At 30.2% G+C, this 20,160-nt stretch overlaps 1 protein-coding gene across 1 annotated transcript; it reads left to right on the top strand.

Moving 5' to 3' along the window:
* Positions 1 to 16,696: 16,696 nt before the first annotated feature.
* LOC111025529 (ras-related protein RABG3a) lies at positions 16,697 to 19,920 on the top strand. Its single transcript, XM_022303393.2, has 7 exons — positions 16,697 to 17,005; positions 17,119 to 17,145; positions 17,252 to 17,351; positions 17,584 to 17,730; positions 18,483 to 18,563; positions 18,641 to 18,786; positions 19,592 to 19,920. Exons 1-7 carry the CDS (start codon positions 16,947 to 16,949, stop codon positions 19,656 to 19,658), a joined length of 627 nt encoding a protein of 208 aa, XP_022159085.1. The 5' UTR covers positions 16,697 to 16,946; the 3' UTR covers positions 19,659 to 19,920.
* The last annotated feature ends 240 nt before the right edge of the window (positions 19,921 to 20,160 follow it).

Genomic DNA, 20,160 nt, shown 5'->3' with positions numbered 1-20,160 from the left:
TCTCTGTTCGCTTCAAAAGAATGAAAATAAAAATTTTGTTTCCCACAATGGTGGAACCCTCCTCAACCTTCGGATTAATCTTCCAAAAAAATGGATAATCACATTCTCTCCTATAACTCATTAATTTCATTTTTATTCCTTATTACATCATCCTCATATATTTTTTATAATTATTTTACAACTTTTACCATTTCTATCGCATATATTAATGAGACTCCTAACTTTTTAATTAATTGTTCTATCATTTTACTATTTATTTGTTTATTTATATTATTAATAATTTTACTATTATATAAGTATAGTTCAGCGATAATTAACATATACTCCTCCCTTTTGTTAGCTTTATGAGCATCAATCACACAAAATGTTTTGATGATAACAAACCATATTTATTAATGTTTTTAGTGTTTCAAAGTATCTATTGCATAAAGCTTGAAAAGACGAACCCAACCCAACACATTTTAAATCACTCAAATCAAAGTTCAAACGAATAATTTATAGCCAAAACAAGTTGGGGAAGAAAAATCACATGTGGCAGGTGACGTGGCATCTATTAGTCAAATTATGCCACCGTGACAATGATGTGACAGTAACGTGGCATCAACAATTTTGGTGACGTGGTAGATGACGTGGACTGATCATGTGATGACACGTGACGCTTTCAATCTCAACAAATCAAATTCTCATAATTCTCTTCATTCCACAATCTTGTCTCAATTTCACATAATTTCTCCATCTCCACCAATTTCTCCAAATCTTCATAATTCTCTTTATTCTTTTCCTTATCTCTACTTTTGATCTCCATCATCCATCATTTGTTGTTGCCCTAAATCCAGCCGCCAAAATTCATCATCGAAACTCTATTTAAAGCCACCAAATTCCACCATTCTACACACCAATTATCAAAGCAAACATCTTTCTCCCTTCAAGTTATTTTGTGCTCTAAAATTTTCATTCTCTCCCCACAAAAAGTTGTACATATTTTTTTTTGTGAGAGTTACATTAGAGTGTAGCTTTTTTAGCTATTGTTTTAGTGTGAAATTTGTAAATCTACCTTAGTAAGGTACTTTATTTGTATTGCTTATTTCATATTTTGGGTTTTCTATTAAAGTGTGAGTACACCTTGGGTTGTGAGAAAACACAATTGGTTGGATCCTGAACCAGTAAAAAGGATGGTGGGTTTCTCTTTAGCCTAGGACAAAAAGATGGTCGATCGGTTTGGTTCTCAACCGCAAGAGAGTCGTTGCAGTAAAATACCCAAGAAGTAGTCTTGGAAAATGGAGTAGGGATTTCTGAACCACTATAAAAATTCTTGGTGTCATTTCTCTCTACTCTTTAATTTGTGCATTTAAATTTCGTTTGATTTTTTATTATTCTTAAAATTATTTTTTTAAAATCTACAAGTTCGTAAGTAACCCTATTCACCCCTCATTAGTGTTGTCATATGGATCCTACAATTGGTATCAGGGTGGGTAGCTCATTTATTTTTAAAAGGTTTCATTTCTGAAAATTCCATCTTTTTCTAAAATTATTTATTATTTTTTAAATCTGGAATTTTCTTTATTATTGAAGAAGAGTTTGAAAATTTGAGTTTTTGAGCCGATTTTACTAGAAAATTATTTTTCTTTGGAAGTTGCCTTTTGAAAGCTACTTTTTCTTCACTTTTTTAATTCTGAAAATTATTTATTATTTAAAAAAAAGTTTGCAAATTTGTCTTTCTTGAATGTCACTTTATTGGAAAAATATTTGTTCTTTAAAAGCCAAATTTTGAAAATTAGCTCGTCATTAAAACTCAAGTTTTGAAATTTTGTTTTGTTTTGAAGGAAATTTTAAAAAATCAATTTACTTGATCTCAATTTGTAAACATTACCTTTATTAAAAACATAATTGGTTGAGCTTATGACAAACGTTAGAGTTGATGATTCTATTGAATATCCTTCTTGTACTTCTAATTATTTTCTTGATGTGAAGGAAATTTCTAAAACTAGAAATCAAGATAGTTCATGTAGATTGAAGAAAGAAAATATTGTTGAACCTCATTGGTCTTTGATGGCTCATACGGACGACGAAAGTGAAGACGAAGAGGTAAGTAACGATAATCTCTCTTATGATGAACTTATGGATACCTATTGTCGCAACGTCATAGCGATGCGGAGCGGCCGACGTCATCCCCTGATGGGTCTCTTTCGAGACAACGGTTTGGAGTCGCCACCAATCATCTACGAGGTGTGATTGGTCACCTATTTAAAAAATTTGGTCTTTGAAAAACAGATTTTAGGTTCGGGAGTCGACTGAGCGTAGGGAAGGTATTAGCACTCTACGACATCCGTTCGAAAACGGTACTACATTTTGTCAGAAATTATCCAATTATATTATTTAGTCCAAAAGATAATATTTTTGCGTTTTTATTTAAATGTCTCACGTTATATTAATTCACACTTTGTTATAAGGTATGAATTAATAGGTATGAGTGGCACGAAGGTCATTAGAAAAAAATTGACACCTCGAGAATATTGGAATGTTCCAATTCCCGTTATTGGAGTTTTCGAAATAATCATTTAGTAAAAAAAATAATAAATAAAAAATAATTTTATTTTAGGACAGATTGAGACTTGAACTTGTGTCATAAATGTCAATATTGAAATTTCTTACCAATATGTCAACATGTTATGATACTACATAACATCTTTTTTGAAATATAAATGTTTTAATTATTTGAAATTTGCTTAAAAAACGAAAAGTTATTTATGGACGTGAGCATTGCTTGTATAGGGCGTGACTACTAGACTGTAAAGTTGTCATTACCTTTCAGATATTCATCTCTATTTCTGGACTGTAAAGTTGAATGCCTGATATACATTTACCCCTGTGAATTATGTCACGAGCAGCAGCCTCCTTGAAGTATTTAGCTCCACCTTCTCCAAAATAATCAACCATCATCGGACGTCTAACCGACATGGAAGTTTTGTAATGTGTATGGAAATAATGAGCAAGCCAACCATGAACATAACGTATGGGAAAGCAAGTACCTGAGTTCCGAGTTGAAGTTAACGCATCGTGGATCTGGCCGAGCCCAATGATAAATGTTGACCAAAGCAGGAATGACAAGGCTAAATACAATACCTTCAGCCATGTAACTAGCAGTTTTAAAAACTTCTGGACGAAAAAGAGAATTCTTGCTGGGAAAGACGAATATGCATAACCAACAAGATAGGAAAGCGGCTAAATGCATTTTTCCCCTCCATTCATCTCCTATGCCCAGCTGGTCAAATAACCCGATTTCTTCCATTGACCAACTGCGACATATTGTAGGAGTCCCATCCGGGTTACTGGTTGAGCGAGGTCGAGCAGTTTTTCGTGCCCTTCGAGAAGGCGGTTGTGCATATTTCTGATCTCCTTTAAACCATAAAGAGATCCACAACTTGACAGAGACTCGTAAACCAACATCATCTTTAGATGCAACATGATGATAAGCGGCAAAAAGATACTTACAACTCTTTGGGAGATTTCCTCTTTTTGAGTAGATGACGTTAATAATCCCGAGCAACTTGGAATAACTTCATCATGACACTAGCCTTTGATGGGAAGTCCCCCTAATCTCCACATATCCCACAAAGAAAGGGATAACTCGCCAGATGAAGTATGAAGAGTATTAGTGAAAGGACATCAAGCTTCACAAAACGCTCGAATTTTATCGTTGTTACGATCATAGGTGTAAAAGAAGTCAGCACAGCATCCAACAAGCGATTAGACTGCAGTGTATCCTTATTTCAGGCAACCGGGGACTTGTAATCATTCCCAATAACAAGGAATATAAAAGAATTCTCCATGGAGCTTTCATATAGAGCCCCAACGAACTGAGCCTTCAATGATCTTGCGACCTATTGTTGATAAGGGATTTGAATTTGGTTCCTTGTTATGAAGAGGAGAGTCTAAAAACCACGTTGTTAAGGAAGTATCATGAGTCAACGCTCTCTCTTTGGACCATTTAGATAAATAGCCAAAGTCTTCTAGGTGGGGCCAACCTTTAGGATTTTGTATTAGCTCCTCTACTGGGAGGATAAGTACGTTGTTCAGCGATTGGTCCTTGTCCTTTAAAATAACCAAATAACTCTTCTTGGGATCAGGGTGTTCCGCAAAATATATCATGATGCTACAATATATATATATATATATATATATATATATATATATATATATAATGGTTGTAGAATATATGTATATACATTATACAAAAGAAAACAGCAAAGCAGTCACTATCGGGCAGATAAAGGTGACTGTTGCTGCTAAAGAAACGCCTTAACCAATTGAAAAGGTGTTAACCTACCCAGCAAAGTAGTCACTGTCGGGCAGATAAAGGTGACTGTTGCTACTGTAGGAGTGCCTTATATAGACACCGTTATTGGTTCGGCTAATTTTTTTTATTTATTATTATTATTTTAAATATCTTCATTAAAAAAAGATTACTTTATTATTGTTTAAGATTTTATTTTGGATATTAACAGTTTTTTTTCCCTCCCTTTGATTTTTTTTCTTGGTCAAGGTTCTACAGGTGTCATTCCCTACGTTTTCCCTTCCTTTTTTTTCTCTTTGGGTTTTACATGACTCACGCATGTTACTGTTATTTTATTTGTGTATTTAAAGGACACATAGAGACAGACAGAAAAACACAGTGCAATTAGAAACTCATCACCTCATCACCGTATCTTCTTCTCTCCATTTCTCTTATCCCACCATCACCACTTTTCTCCTGCATACCCACGACCTCCAACGACGCAAGGGAACAGCGCGAACGACAGCAACAACAGCCTTCTTCACAGCTTCTTCCAAGCCCGCTGGCACTCCGACGATCTCTTTCCCAGTACTGCGTTTAAAGAATTTTTTTTTTAAATAAGGGAAAGGCTTTGGAAATCATGCTTTTAATTTGAAATAGATTCCTTTGTTTCTATCAAAAGATTTTTTTGAAGAAAAAAAAAAAAATTTTTAAGAAAAAGTTTTTTTTTTACTTTTTTTTAAAAGAAAATGTTTTTAGTAAGAAACTTTTTTTTTTAGATAAAAAAATTCTTCTAAATTAATTTTAAATAAGTTTTTGAAAATAAAATAAGGATTTTGATATTTTAAAACTTGTTTTAAAATAAAAAGATTTTTCTTTTTCTAATAAAGAAGAGTTTTTTTTAATGAAATAAATATTAAACTTAATTTTACTTTAATAAAAGATTTTACTTTAAAATTTTGGTTAAAATACGTTGAAAAATAGGAGTTTTATAAAATAAATCTTGTTTTTAAAAAAAAATTTGGATTCTTTTAAATTTCAATTCAAACTTTAAAAGTTAGTTTCTATTTAAATTTTTTAACCAGGTTTACTTTTTTTTTTTTGGTCAACTTTGTTTTATCTTTTAATTAAAAAGAGTTTCCTCTACTACATGATTTTAAAAAAGGAGGAGATAAAAACATAGTCTTTCTATAATAAAATCTCATTTTTTAAAATTTTCTTTTAATGATTTGGTAGTTATGGTTTTAAAAAGAATCTTAACAAAAAAATCAATTTTTTTAGCAAATAAGTTTTGTTAAAGTAAATTTGACTTTATATTTAAATTAAAGTTTTTTTTAAATAATCTTGTTAATTTCGAAATAAAAAAAAATTTTGTTTTAATTTAACAAAATTCGTAGTTTTTTTTTGTTTAAAAAAATAAATTAAAACTTTTGTTTGTGTAAAAGAATATAATGTTTATATCTTAAGTTGTTGGCGTAGTGGTAAGATGTTTGATTTTTAATGTTCATGACCCAAGTTCGAGTCTATGTGATGTTTTAGTGTCAACACTCACTCTAAAATTAAAATTATTTTTTATTGATTATTTTTTTTGCTAAATAATTATTTCAAAAACTCCAATGACGGGAATTGGAACCTTTCAATAATATTCTCGAGGTGTCAAAATTTTTCTAATGGCCTTCGTGCCACTCATACCTATTAATTCATATCTTATAACAAAATATGAGTAATATAATACGGGACATTTAAAGTAAAATAAAAACATTTCTTTTTTTTTGGACCAAATAAAATAATAGGATAATTTTTGACAAAATGTGGTACCGTTTTCGAACGGGTGTCGTAGAATGTTAACACCTTCCCTACGCTCAGTCGACTCCCGAACCAACAATCTGTTTTCGCAGACCTTATCTTTATTTTTAGGTGACCAATCACACCTTATAGATGATTGGTGGCGACTCCAAACCCTTATCTCGAAAGAGACCCTTCAGGGGATGACGTCGGCTGCTCCGCGTCGCGATGACGTTACGACACCTTAACCGATCGAAAAGGTGTTAACTTACTCAACAAAGATGTCACGCTAAGGTAGATGGACGTGAGCATTGCTAGTATAGGGCGTGACTACTGCTGGTATAGGAACACCTTAACCGATCGAAAAAGTATTATCCCACTCAGCAAAGATGTGACGTTAAGGCAGATGGACGTCAACATTGCTAGTATAGGGGCGTGACTACTGTTAGTATAAGAACACCTTAACCGATGGAAAAGGTGTTAAACCTACTCAGCAAATATGTCACGCTAAGGCAGATGGACGTGAGCATTGCTAGTATAGGGCGTGGCTACTACTGGTGTAGGAAGACCTTAACTGATCGAAAAGGTGTTAACCCGTTCAGCAAAGATGTCACGCTAAGGCAGATGGACGTCAGCATTGCTAGTATAGGGGCGTGACTACTGCTGGTATAAGAACACCTTAACCGATCGAAAAGGTGTTAACCTACACAGCAAAGATGTCACGCTAAGGCAGATGGACGTGAGCATTGCTAGTATAGGGAATGGCTACTGCTGGTATAGGAACACCTTAACTGATCGAAAAGGTGTTAACCCACTCAATAAAGATGTCAAGCTAAGGCAGATGGACGTCAGCATTACTAGTATAGGGGCGTGACTACTGCTGGTATAGGAACACATTAACTGATTGAAAAGGTGTTAACCTACCCAACAATGACATCACCGAAAGATAAATGAAGGTGACCACCGCCACTAGGATACCAAGATCACAAATAAATAAGTGATCGGTCAAAGCAGGAGTGACGCCACTGTAAAGAATGATTGCAAGACTCAACTAATAAATTTTGGATTGGTCTATAGACTCTATCACAAAATCTAAGTGTTAGTCTTTATATAGAGCAACTTCATCAAATGGGGGCATCATATTTGCAATCAAATAATATAGATATGTTCAAGTTTTACAAGAAAAATAAAATAAAAAATAAAAAAATTTGGAGAGAGACTTTCAATTGAAAAGGAAGTTTGATAAAAAAAAAATTCAATTAAAAAATTTTTGATTAAAAGTAAATAAATAATTGAAAAGTTAAAAGAAAAAAAAATATATATATATATATCAATCCGCCCTGTCGCATGGCAGAGAGGTATCAAAAAAATTAAGTTTTTGAAAACTCCTTACCGTGGCAGGGAGGTATTTTTAAAAATATTTTATTATTATTATTATTTTTTTTTTTGAAAACTCATGCGGAAGGTATTTTTAAAAAAAAATTAGTTTTTGAAAACTACTTGCCGCGTGACAGGGAGGTGCTAACTTAAAAAATTTGAAAACTCTCCAGTAGAAAAAAGTTAAGAAAAAAGAAAAAAAAAGAAAAATCTCTTTTGGCAAGTGTTTAATAAGGATTAAAAAATTTTACAGAAATAGTAAGGAGAAATTTCTTACTCTTAGAACTCAAGTGTGGAGATTCACCTCGGAGGCTGATAAGACCGAGCTCAAAAGCACCCAAGCAGAAGCTACTCGACACCTGGAGAATCTGAGGAGTGCGTATGCTGTGGCCAAGTGCCTTGAGAAGGAGAAGTTCGCGCTGATGAAGCAGAACGACGGCCTCGAACGCCTCCGAGACGACCTTGAGGGCAAACTGAAGGCTCGTGACACCGAGATGGTGGACCTGAAGGCCAAGCTTGAGCTGGCAGAGGCCATGGAAAACTATTGTTGGATCATACTGAAGGGATCGAATCCTACAGCGGAAGCGCGCGAACGCTTGTGCTTCGATCTTGTTTTGGATTTATAACAAAGAAAAGACATAAGCATGATTGAAAAGAAGTTACTGAAACATACCTTGTTTTTCCCTATAACTTGTACTCTCCTAAGATTTTTACAGGAAGTTCCAACTTTTCACATCGATCCTGGTTGAACACAATTAGAGAGAAAAGTCATGGAGGCTCATGACAACATGGAGCTTAAAGGACTTATCATACCATCATCTCATGACTTTAAGACCACCCTAGAAAGTAAGTATGAATTAAATCTTAAAGTTGTTACTAACTTGAATTCTCTTTGTGTTAATTTTCAAGACTTACATAAAGAAGAAATCCAAATACTAGAAGCCAAGAATTTAAGAAAAAAGGGAAGGAATTTTGAAACCAACCTTTTCACTGAACTTCTGTGCTTCTACAAATGTACCTAAAGGCTATACAAATGTACCTGAAGGCTTAATTTATAGGCAAAAAGTTGGGGTTCAAACCAGAATAATAATTCAAATCTCAATTCAAATATGATTTTTTTTTTCAAATTATGGTTGGAAATTTGTTTGAATTGTTAAATTAAATTTTACCCAAATCAAATCTCAACTCAAATATGATTTCTTTTTTTCAAAGTATGATTGAAAATTTGTTTGGATTCTTAAATTAAATATGACCTAACTCAAATATGATTCATTTTTTCAAATTATGGTTGGAAATTTGATTGGATTCTTAAATTAAATTTGATCCAAATTCCCAACTCAAATATTATTCTTTTTATCAAATTATGGTTGTACATTTGGATTCTTAAATTAAATTTGACCCAAATCAAATCCCAACTATGATTTTTTTTTTAATTATAGTTGGAAATTTAATTGGATTCTTAAATTAAATTTGACTCAAATCAAATCCCGACTGATTCCTATTCAAATTCGAAATTGAAGTCTGATCAGATTTTAACCCAAATCAGCCACAAGCATGATTCTTCATTCAAATTCAAATTCTAAATTTGATTGGATATCAAATTTAAATCCAATTTTTCAAATTCATCTCAAATTTGAATTTGAATTATATTCCAAACTTTTAAATTACGATGGATAAATTCCATACTTTTCAAATTTGATCGAAAATTCAAATTTGGACCATAATCCAACATTCAATTTAAAGTTGGATAAATTCCAAATTTTCAAATTCATCTCAAATTTGAATTTGAATTATATTTCTAACTTTTAAGTTACGTTGGACAAATTCCATATTTTCAAATTTGATTCAATATTCAAATTTGAACCATAAATCTCGCGTTTAATTTAAAGTTTGACAAATTAAAAAAAATTGAATTCATCCAAATTTGAATTCAAATTATATCCCGGCTTTTAAATTGGGTTAGATAAATTCCATATTTTCAAATTTGATCCATAATTCTTTAACTTTCGGGTAAATTCGAAAAAAAAAATCTTGAATTATCTCAAATTTGAATTTGAATTATATTTCGATTTTTTTTAATTAAGTTGAAAAAAATTCCATGTTTTCGAATTCGAACTAAAATCCAATAAAGTTGGATAAATTCCAAATTTTCAAATTCATCCCAAATTCGAATTTGAATCATATTTTGACTTTTAAATTAGATTCAAAGTTAAAAAAAAACTTCTGAAGATAATTTAAATTTCAATGGATAAATTTCAAATATCTGATGTTAAATTGTGCAAATTTATTGTCAATTGGACCTACAACGATATCTTGGTCCACGATTAATATTTTTTTTCAAAATTATGACTTAAATTCATCTTTTTGATTGCACAATATTTTCGAAATTCAGCCACAATTATATTTTGCATAAATTTCGAAAATTGAGCATTTGTATAACCATAAATTTTGGGTGAATCATAAACGGCCACGTCATTATCTATTTTATTTAGAAATTAATTATATATTAACTCTAAATTAAAATTAAAGATAATTTGACAATTAAAATATGTAATTGGGTCATATGAGTATTGGACTTGAAATCAATTTAGTTCACAAACTTTGCCCAAAATCCAATTTACCATGAAATAAAGTAGATTAATATTTAAATTTAAATAAATTCATTTAAAGAATTGGGCTTGGCCCAAAATTATTTAAGTCCAATGGCCAACCAAAGGCTATGGAAACCTCTATAAATAGAGGGGACCTCATTCATTTTCAGGGTTGGAGGATTGGAAAATTAAGAGAATTCATACCAAGTTGAAAACTTGAAGACTTGAAGACTTTCGAAGAACATATATCTTCACATCAAGTTCGAGAGAAAGAATCAGAGGATAAAGATTAGAGATTGAATCCACTATACAATACATACAAACAATATAAAAGCTCAACCCCACGAAATATAATTTCTCCGAAATTTCGTGGAACATATATTATTATAAAATATTTAATATATATTTAATATTTAATTTTTTAATTTAATTTTGTTATTATTTATTAATATCAGATTTTTTAAATATAATTCATTATTATTAATTATTATAATAATAAAATTTAATAACATTATTATTAAATATTATTATAATATTATTTAATAATATTTTATATTAAATGACTATGGTGATAATAAAATAGTATTTTAGTGGATGTAATTCTATTTTAATTATTTATTATTTATTAATATTAATATTAAATAAATTGTTTTGGTAAAATAAATATTTACTATCAATAATATAGTAATAAATAATTAAAAAAATTAGCACCATAATGTATTTGTGATTAGTTAGAAAGAAGATAAGGGTATACTAATAATTGTCATATACCTCATTTCGATTCCGATTCCAAACAGTTGTAGTAAACAACATCAAAGTAGTTCTGATTCCGATTCCACAAGATTTCTAGTAAACATGGAATAACATTTCCAATTGATTTTCAATTTAGTAACATGTAAGTTGAGAATTTGAATCTCTATACAAGAGTTTATTAGTGAATAAGAAAGTTTTTTCTCAATTTTGCATGCCAATTGACAATCATGGATTTTTTAGTTTTCGATATTGGGTTACTAGTCGACCCACTAGAATAGAATGAGATTAAGAATTTTTTTGGTTGAAAATATATACCCTAGTTGAGTTATTGGAATATATGTTTATTAATTTTCAATGGCAGCCAAACTTGATTTTTGGAGAATTACATTTCATGGAGTTGAACTTTGATATGAACTTCGAAAATCTTCAAGATTTTGAAGACCTTCAAATTGATCTTCGAATTTTCTCTCAATTCTCTGACTTTTTTGACGTACCTTCTGAAAATCCTACTACATACAAATGGCTGACTCCTCTATTTATAGAGGCTTCTATGGATACTTGTCAAATTCTAATTGATCTCAAGACATATAATTTCATCATTATTATATATGTACCGAAATTTATCAATCAACAATATCTATATTGAAGAAGGCAAAGGAAGTTATAAAATGGCAAAAATTGGTCAAAAGGAAAGAAAGGAAATAAAAGGCAATAAAATTGTTTGATTTTGATGAGTGAAGTGACGTGGGAAAGAGAGAGGAAACATCCAAAAGGGATAAGTGATAAGATTTCTCTTGACTCTCCCATCATTCTTTCCCAAGTCAATGTTTTCAATAACCTCCACTAAAAAAAAAAGTGTTTGTAATATAACCTTAAATTTATTTCTTAATTTGAAACTAGTTGGAAACTTCTTAGTAAAGATAAAAAAAAAAAAAAAAAAAAAAAAACCTTTTAAATTTATTTCTTAATTTAAAACTAACGGGAAACTTTTAGAAAAGATAGAAAATATATAAAAGCACCGTTAATGTACAATGCCAAATATTTAGGGTTTGTTTTACCTGAATGTAACTTAATACCTATGTTCAATAAAAAAAGTCAGTGAAAATCACACGTTCACATCTAATATTAAAAAAGATTTTTATGATTTTTTTAGAGTATTATAATATAAATAAATGGAGAGAATTCAAACCTAAAATGCACCAGAGTGACTATTAATATTATGATAAAGTCAATAATTTATTTATGGTTTAGATCCTATTTTCTATTTTTAAATTTCAAATGCATAGTCTATTTTGGTCTCTTTTTTTTTCTCATTTCCTATTTCCTATCTCCTCTCTTTTTAATAAAAGAAAAGAAAATCATGTTTCTTGTTCTTTCTTTTTACATGGAAAAAAATAGAAATATTTTTGTAACTATTTCTTATTTCTTGTCCCTTAAATTTTAAATTAAAAAAGTAAAATTTGTATATAAAAATAAAATTTTTTACAATTAAATATCCATTTTTAATATTTATTATTAGTCAAAAGGTAAAATAATACTTTTATTTATATTTTGGAAAAAACAAAAAAAATGGGAACAATAAACAAGAAACTTAATTTTGTTGCTTACAAAATTTAGACAATTTTATGAACATTTCTTAAAAATAAGAAATGAGAAACAAAAACAATCAATAAATGCTTGTGTTCCTCAAAACTGAAAAATGAGAAACAAGAAACAATAATTAGGAACATTATTTTGCGGGTCCTAATTTTTTTATATGTATCAAAATTAAGTTAGTCTTTAATAGCTGAATTTTTAAAATAAAATATTTAACAAAAGCATGACGTAAAGCACATCTTTCCTTTCGCGTAAAGATGTCTATATGAAATAAGATCTTGAAATCATTGCATTAGGTAAGGTGTGTTGAGTTTTCTAAATCCGTTCTTGTCAAAATATTGGATGAGAAATAACATTGATATGATTAAGATAGTTTTTTTTTTAAAGTTTAAGGACTAAAGCGAGCTATTTTAAAGTTTATAGACTAAAATAAAATAGGTACAGAACTTGGAAGTTTATGAACCAAACTACCATTTAAACTCTTTTATTTATCTATCAAAGGAAATGATAACAATGATTTTTTTCTTTCTTACTAAGATAATTTCTAAAATAAATCCTCTAAAATTTTCGGAACTAGATTCCTGGTAAATTTAATTAATGTATTGGATATCTCACACTCGAGACTTGGAAAATTTGGAAAATTGCAACAAAACCCAACAAGTGAAATTCATAAAAAATGGGAAGGAAACAACGAATTCTTTTCTTTCTAATTCTCTCCCGATATAACTGTTCAGTATGTAAGGATGGAGAATCGAACTCATAACCTCTTAGTAGAAGATATATGTCAATTACCACTAAGATTGTAGATGCTCGGTTAGACTTTAACTTTATTTGTCAATCACATGCATTGTTAGATTTGCCCAAAAAGTTGTTTGTTTGTATTTTCCCAACTCATGTTAAATGGGCCCAAAATAGGCCACATGGCCAAGAGGCCCACATGAGGAGCCATCTTTTATCTCTTTTCTACTTCTCTTGAATTTGAACTTTGATCACTTGTCTGTTTCTAGACCATTTTTTTTCCTTTTGTAAGGGCATAATCCCAAACCCTAATCAATATTTTCCGATACCATGTTTTGAGTAAGGATATAAATCAAACCCTAAATTCTAGTTTAGTTACACTCGAGCAGTAGATTTATAAGCTTAGATCAGGAGATTTCGAGTCATTGAACTTTTAACTTTAATATATATTATTAAGAATTTTATTCTAAATATAAAGTTTGACATCCACTCCTCGAAGTTTGGGAGAGGGCGAACGTTCAAATTTGCAAGCGGAGACACGCTTCTCTTTTACTATTTATTTTATTTTTTAAAGTTTTTCAACAAAAAAAATTGTTATTTTTATATTATTTATTTACAATATCTATTTTTAACCGAAAAAAGTTGTTTTTTTATTTACTAATTATATTTTTTTCAACAAAAAAAGGTTATTTTTATAATATTTTTCTAAAAAGTTATTTTATTTTAAAATATATATATAAATTTTTTTCTTCATTTAAATTAATAATTTAAACTTTTATATCTTAAAAATTTTTATTGGAAGCCATATTTTATTTAAATTTAAATAATTCAAATTTATCTATATGATATCTACCAATAATATGATGTTATAAGTTTTTTTTTTAATTTAGATCTAATTTTTTCTTGACATCAAATATAACTGAAAATGAATTAAAACATTTTTTATTTTAAATAAATTAAATTTTAAAAACTAATTACATAAAAAGAAATCATAATTTTTATAAAAGAAAAAATTGTAATTTCAAGTTTCATTATCTTTATTATATATTTCAATAATTAAGAAGTTATATTCAACGAACTAACATCAAATTATAAACTAATACTAATGTATATCGATGCATTCTAAATCATTCTTTCGCGTAAGGTTCTGGATATGCCATGGGGTGGAATTAAATTTTTTATAAATATAAAGTTGAAACTAACTTCATATATATTATAATAATTTGTTTGTATAATTTAGCTTAATGTCTTACACTGTATTTGAAAAACATTTTCTCCAAATCGGTAGAATTATTTGACGGCGAATTTCGGAGAGGTCTACGTGTCCCTCAGAGGTACTTGCTCGTCGAGGTTCAAATGAGTAAAACTTTACACCGGTGCGATATCCCACCTACTCCAACGCTCAAGTTAGTTATTGGAGTAGGAGGAATCTGACGGCGGTTGGACTGATCTAAGAAGTGGACTAACCAGGAAGACGATGGTTAGAGGTGCAGGCTACGCCAAGCTGTACGAGGCCCTAGCGGAGGGGCAGACATTCCTAATAGTTAATGGGTATTGCCTCCGCCTGCAGGCTTGTCCCCTTACCATAGCAGGTGGCAAGCTACAGTCCTCGACGTCTCACTCATTCAATGGTGGTGGCAACGTGCCCATACGCGTGTGCAGCGTACGATGCTAACTGTTTGTAGTTCTGCACTTCGCTATTGCTCCCCACGCGTAACGCATGTCTTGCTCGGATTTCTCCCTCAACAATATATATACACATTTTTTAGTCAACAACATTTATACGTTGAGTAGCTGACTTAAGCTCGAGATGACATCGATAGTAAGATATGCATGTAGAGAAGTGTTTCATAAATCTTTGTTAAATTAAAATTTTAAAAGTTAATGTTCAAAGAAATATTATAGTCTCAATTTTATGAAAATGTCTATATTGATTGAGATTTAAAAAAAAAATCATAAAAATCAACCAAATTCATAAAAATATTTAAATTAACAAATATGCATAGCATTCTCACATCTTTTAATAAATTAAAATTTTTATTATTAATATTACATCCACATTAGTAACATTAGTTGATTTTTGTACTATATAACAAAATAACAAAATCGTGGACCTCCCTAATCAACATGAAACTCATTCAAATTTAATATAAAAAGAATTAAAAATATTTCTATTCTAAAAAAAAAAAAGAATTAAAAATATTTACAGGTCTTGTCTATTTGTAATTTAATTTTCAATAAAAAAGATGAGGCAAGCACGAACCCTCACGAGTACTTCCTCAATAATATAAATAGTCAACCAATTACATTTTATAATATCTATATTTTTATGAAAAGGACCTTACATTAAAATTTATAACTTTTTTTAATTTTAAAATCAGCTATAATATTTGGGTGTTTTGAATATTTATTGTATAAAATTTTTTAAATTTTTAAATGTAGTACCTTATATTTTAATAATTTTCTAATTATACATTTTTTTTGTTGATGAATTGACGACTCATTAAATATCATATCAGGCAAGTTTATCATCAATAAATTTAAAATTCACCAATGAAAATTGTTAACAACATATGGGGCCGAGATTTGAACTTTAGATTTTCTAGTCGATGGCTTCAAGTTTAAATCTCATTTTGGTTCTTAAAAATTTGAAGATTCTTTTGATTTTGATTTCTAAATTTTCAAAAGGTTTATTTTTCTTTTTAAACTTTTGAATGGTTTGATTTACCAACTTTGAGTTTATCTCATTTTTGGCTAAATATTGAACTTTTAAAATATATATTCTAGTATATAAACTTTAAAAAAATAACCAATTTGGTTATTATCTTTATTTTATTTTTAACAAATATGATAAGAGTATTAATTTGCCAATGGTGGGCACATATTTGAGCTACATAACTTGGCTAATATAAGTATTGTATTAGGGAATAAAATAATATACCAAAGACCAAAATAATTTTTTTTAGTTTGACCATTGAAATAGACATTTTTAAGATTTAGTGACCGAGTTAATTGGGTTTTTTATAATAATTTTATGGACAAAATATTTTTTTAAAAAAATCAAGACGAAAATAAGATTTAACATTTTTAGGATGGTTTAACATGCCCCAACTTAAACAAATTTCTAAATTTTCATTTTCTTTCTTGTCTAATAGGTTCTTAACCTAATAAATATTTTTAAAAATTAACATATCTATTTTATCTAGAATAGTCAAGGTGAGCATAAGTCAGCCTACCCCGAATCCACATGGTTTCAACAAAACAAACAAATAAATAAATAATATACCTATTCAATAAAAATAGAAGGTTCTATTTAATTTGTGTTTAATAGATCCCTGAATTTTATAATTCAAAAACTTATCAGTCCCATAATTGAAAATATATAGGACTATTAAACACAATTAAAAAAAACATGAACATATCTTGACGATAAATATCATAATTCCAGGTTTAAATCTTCATATCCATATTTATGGTAAAAAAAAAAAAAAGACTAAATTTATAATTTAATCTAATAATAATTTGGTTTTGAAAAAATAAAAAGCTCCGCTGGCGCCTCCGTGGGATTTGGGTAGGCAAAGTTTCACATGTCATTCACTTTGTTCATTCAATACTCACACACCGACTCATCAATGGAAAGGTAGAAACCCAAGAACAAAAAGACCAGAACAGAACCCACGAAGATTCAAGAACAAAAAATGGTTCCCACTTTTCTCTAATTCCCTTTAGCCCCGCCAACGCCAACCCCAACCCCAACCCCAACCCACCCAAATTTGCATTACTTCTTTTGCAACTCTCTCATCTTATGATTTTAGTTTCCTTTTTCTGTATCCATGGAATTTTCTGCTCCACAAAGAAGGCTCCTCAAAGTTATCTTCCTCGGTGACAGTGGGTAAGCCGTTTTGTTAGGTTTAGTTTTTGCTTTGGAATTTGTTTTCAAATCTTTTGATTCTGTTCTGAAACACATACATTTGCTTCAAGAATGTCTTTGTTTACTTTTTTCAGGGTGGGAAAGACTTCTTTGATGAACCGGTATCATTTTGAAGTGCTTCTTTGGAGTGTCATTTTATTTGAGTGAAATGTGTACTTCCAAGTGTTTGATAAAATGCCTAACAGAAATTTTTATCAACTGATTTAGATATGTATATAAGAAGTTCAATCAACAGTATAAAGCAACTATTGGTGCTGACTTTATGACGAAGGAGCTACAGATTGATGACCAACTTGTCACGTTGCAAGTGGGTAAATCATAATTTATTGTTTTATTTTTGGTAAATTTACTAACGGGTCCTAAATGTTGTTTTGAAGTATCTAATAGGTTCGGTTAGGACCTATTAAATACTTTAAAGTTAAAACTTTACGGGCACTTGAAATGTAGGGACTTGCGAAACACAACAATAAACTTGTAGTTTAACTAATTCTTTACAGGCTTAGAGACAAATTTTCTGATTTTGAATATGTTTGAAATAGGTTTGGGACACAGCAGGGCAGGAAAGGTTTCAGAGTTTAGGGGCTGCATTTTACAGAGGAGCAGACTGCTGTGTTTTTGTCTATGACGTGAATGTAGTTAAATCGTTTGAATCACTAAGCAGTTGGCACGAAGAGTTTCTTAAGCAGGTATTTCGTATTTTAAAACTTACTCGAGAAAATATAGTTGTTGATTTCTTAACCGGTCCATGACTTTTGTTATTTTTCTTTTACAAAAAGTAATTACTCTCCAGCTATTTTGACTTGCCTGGCTAATTTTCTGATGGCTGTGCTAAAATACTGCAGTATATACAATCTTAATAGCAAAATATAGGTATTAAGTTATTAGAAAAGTATGCTATTTATAGTCAAAAAGTAGAAATATCCCATTGATAGATGTGTAACACAGAGTCACTATCTAAGAAGCTCAAACATTTTAGTTTAGTCTGGGTACAGTGTGCATCCGACACTTGAACATCCCAAGACTTGCCAGACACTTTGTGAGCACAATGGATATATGACACTAGTTGTACAAAGTGAACGTACTAGATTTGAGCGTCCTAGATTTTTAAAAATGATGTGCCACTATGTCTGTGGCGTGTGCGTGTTGTGTTTGTATCCGTGCATTTAAGTCATTGTGCCCTACTTTCTTGTCTGATCTATTGCATTGATTTTACTCAAATACATATCTTATATAGATGTTTATTGCTTTTTACAAAAGGTTACATATTTTTCTAGTATTTGGTGGGAGAACTCTTAACATGTTTTATTAATACATATGTTTAATCAAATAACTATCAAATACTTTTAAATGATTTTGACTGGATAACATGATCATGATAATATATCGCACTCGATATTGACGTCTAATGTTTCACATTTTCTTTCCTAACATTGGACAGGCCGGGCCAGCCAATCCAAAAGTATTCCCCTTTTTGTTGCTTGGGAACAAGATCGACGTAGACAATGGATGCAGCCGAGCAGTAAGGATTTTGAAATCTCTATTTGAAACTATTGATAAAGTTCTCCAAGAATCATATAAATCATCCTTTGAGTGCAGGTCTCAGAAAAAAAGGCAAGCGAATGGTGTGCTACTAGTGGAAACATGCCATACTTCGAGACCTCAGCAAAAGAGGATTATAATGTCAATGAAGCATTTTTATGCATTGCTAAAGCCGCATTAACCAATGAAGAAGAGCAGGACAAGTAAGTTTGAGAATATGAATTCCGTTATAGAATAAGACAATCACTTCATTGGCATCATGCCAGCTCACTTAGTTCTTTAGATCTTTTTCGACTAGTTAGGGTGAGTTTGGTATGATTTTTAGAATGCCAACTAAGAGTACTTTTCAGAGTTAAAATGATTTTGAAAATTCTAAACGTATCTAAAACCTTAAATTGCTTATACTTAATTTGCGTTTCTTCCCAAAAAAATCTTTGTAGAAAGCTATTTTGATAACTAAAACCCTTTTCAATGTTGATATTTGGAAAAAAGTCCAGGGGACTAAGTGTGTGTTGGGGAGTGATGGAGAAGAAGTAATTTTAAAAAAAGAGATAATAATTGGTTTTTCAAGATCACCATCTAAGTGATACCTTAAAAATCAATTTTAAGTGATTTTATATTTTTCTAAAATCAATTTTTAATTTGTCAAACATAATGAATAGAAATGGAATTGATTTTGACAATAGCAAAAGTGATTTTGGCATGTCAAAATCACTCCAAAGCACATCTAAGCATGGTGTGCAAAAGCACTTGGTCCCAGCACTTGAACTGAAAATGCTCAAAAGTACATCTTAGAGTATAGAATCATGCATCAAAATGATTTGTTATTAAACATTTGTAACTTAAGTGCTCTTATTCTTAAAGTATTTCCAAACCCATTTCTAACAATGCAGTATAAGTTTCATTTGTGGAACGAGTTAAGAGAAAAAAAAAAAAGAAAAAGTCAGTGATTAGTAACACGAGTTGATACAGAAATTGGAGCTTATACTGAACGCTTTTGATTTGCAGTTACTTCGAAAGTATCTCTGACTCTGTTTCAGAAGTGGAGACAAGGGGAGGAGGCTGTGCTTGTTAATAATTTCTTCATCTACAAATGAACAACCTTAACTGAACTTTCTGATTGATTTGAGGATTTTTCTGATATAATAAATATGTTAGGTATTCTTTGAGGTGTGTTTATTCCCATCTTATGTAAATTATTATTTATCCTGAAAAAAAAAATTCAGGTGTTTTTTCTTTTTGCCTTCTCTTTGTGAACTTCTGAAAACAGTTTATTCAAGTGTGTAAAGAACCAATAAAATGCATTGGTTTGGAAGCCCTGATCGGCCTTGAGTTTACTTTGTTTGCGCTAATGAACAATTTGATGTTATATACACTACAAAGTTGTAAAATATTTCAAAGTTTGGTTAATGTTTTAAAAGCCTTGATAAATCCCTAAATTTTAAAGGTGTCTAATATGTTTCGAACTTTCAATCTTTATCTAGTAGATCTCTGAATTTTATTTTGGTATTTAATTTGGTATCTAACCGGTCTTTGAACTTTCTATTCGTGAACAAGACACTTATAATACAAAGAAT

This window comes from Momordica charantia (assembly GCF_013281855.1).
Source record: "Momordica charantia cultivar OHB3-1 chromosome 2 unlocalized genomic scaffold, Mcharantia_2.0 BLBB01000002.1, whole genome shotgun sequence".
NCBI lineage: Eukaryota > Viridiplantae > Streptophyta > Magnoliopsida > Cucurbitales > Cucurbitaceae > Momordica > Momordica charantia.
The sequence above is the reverse complement of the archived record's forward strand: the minus strand, read 5'-3'. Positions and strand labels throughout refer to the sequence as shown.

Excerpts from the sequence above, each read along its gene's own strand:
- LOC111025529 (XM_022303393.2), top strand. The coding sequence starts at position 16,947 with ATGGAATTTTCTGCTCCACAAAGAAGGCTCCTCAAAGTTATCTTCCTC. Across the intron at positions 17,006-17,118 it reads ATCTTCCTCGGTGACAGTGG|GGTGGGAAAGACTTCTTTGA; the intron begins GTAAGCCGTTTT and ends TACTTTTTTCAG. Across the intron at positions 17,352-17,583 it reads ACCAACTTGTCACGTTGCAA|GTTTGGGACACAGCAGGGCA; the intron begins GTGGGTAAATCA and ends TGTTTGAAATAG.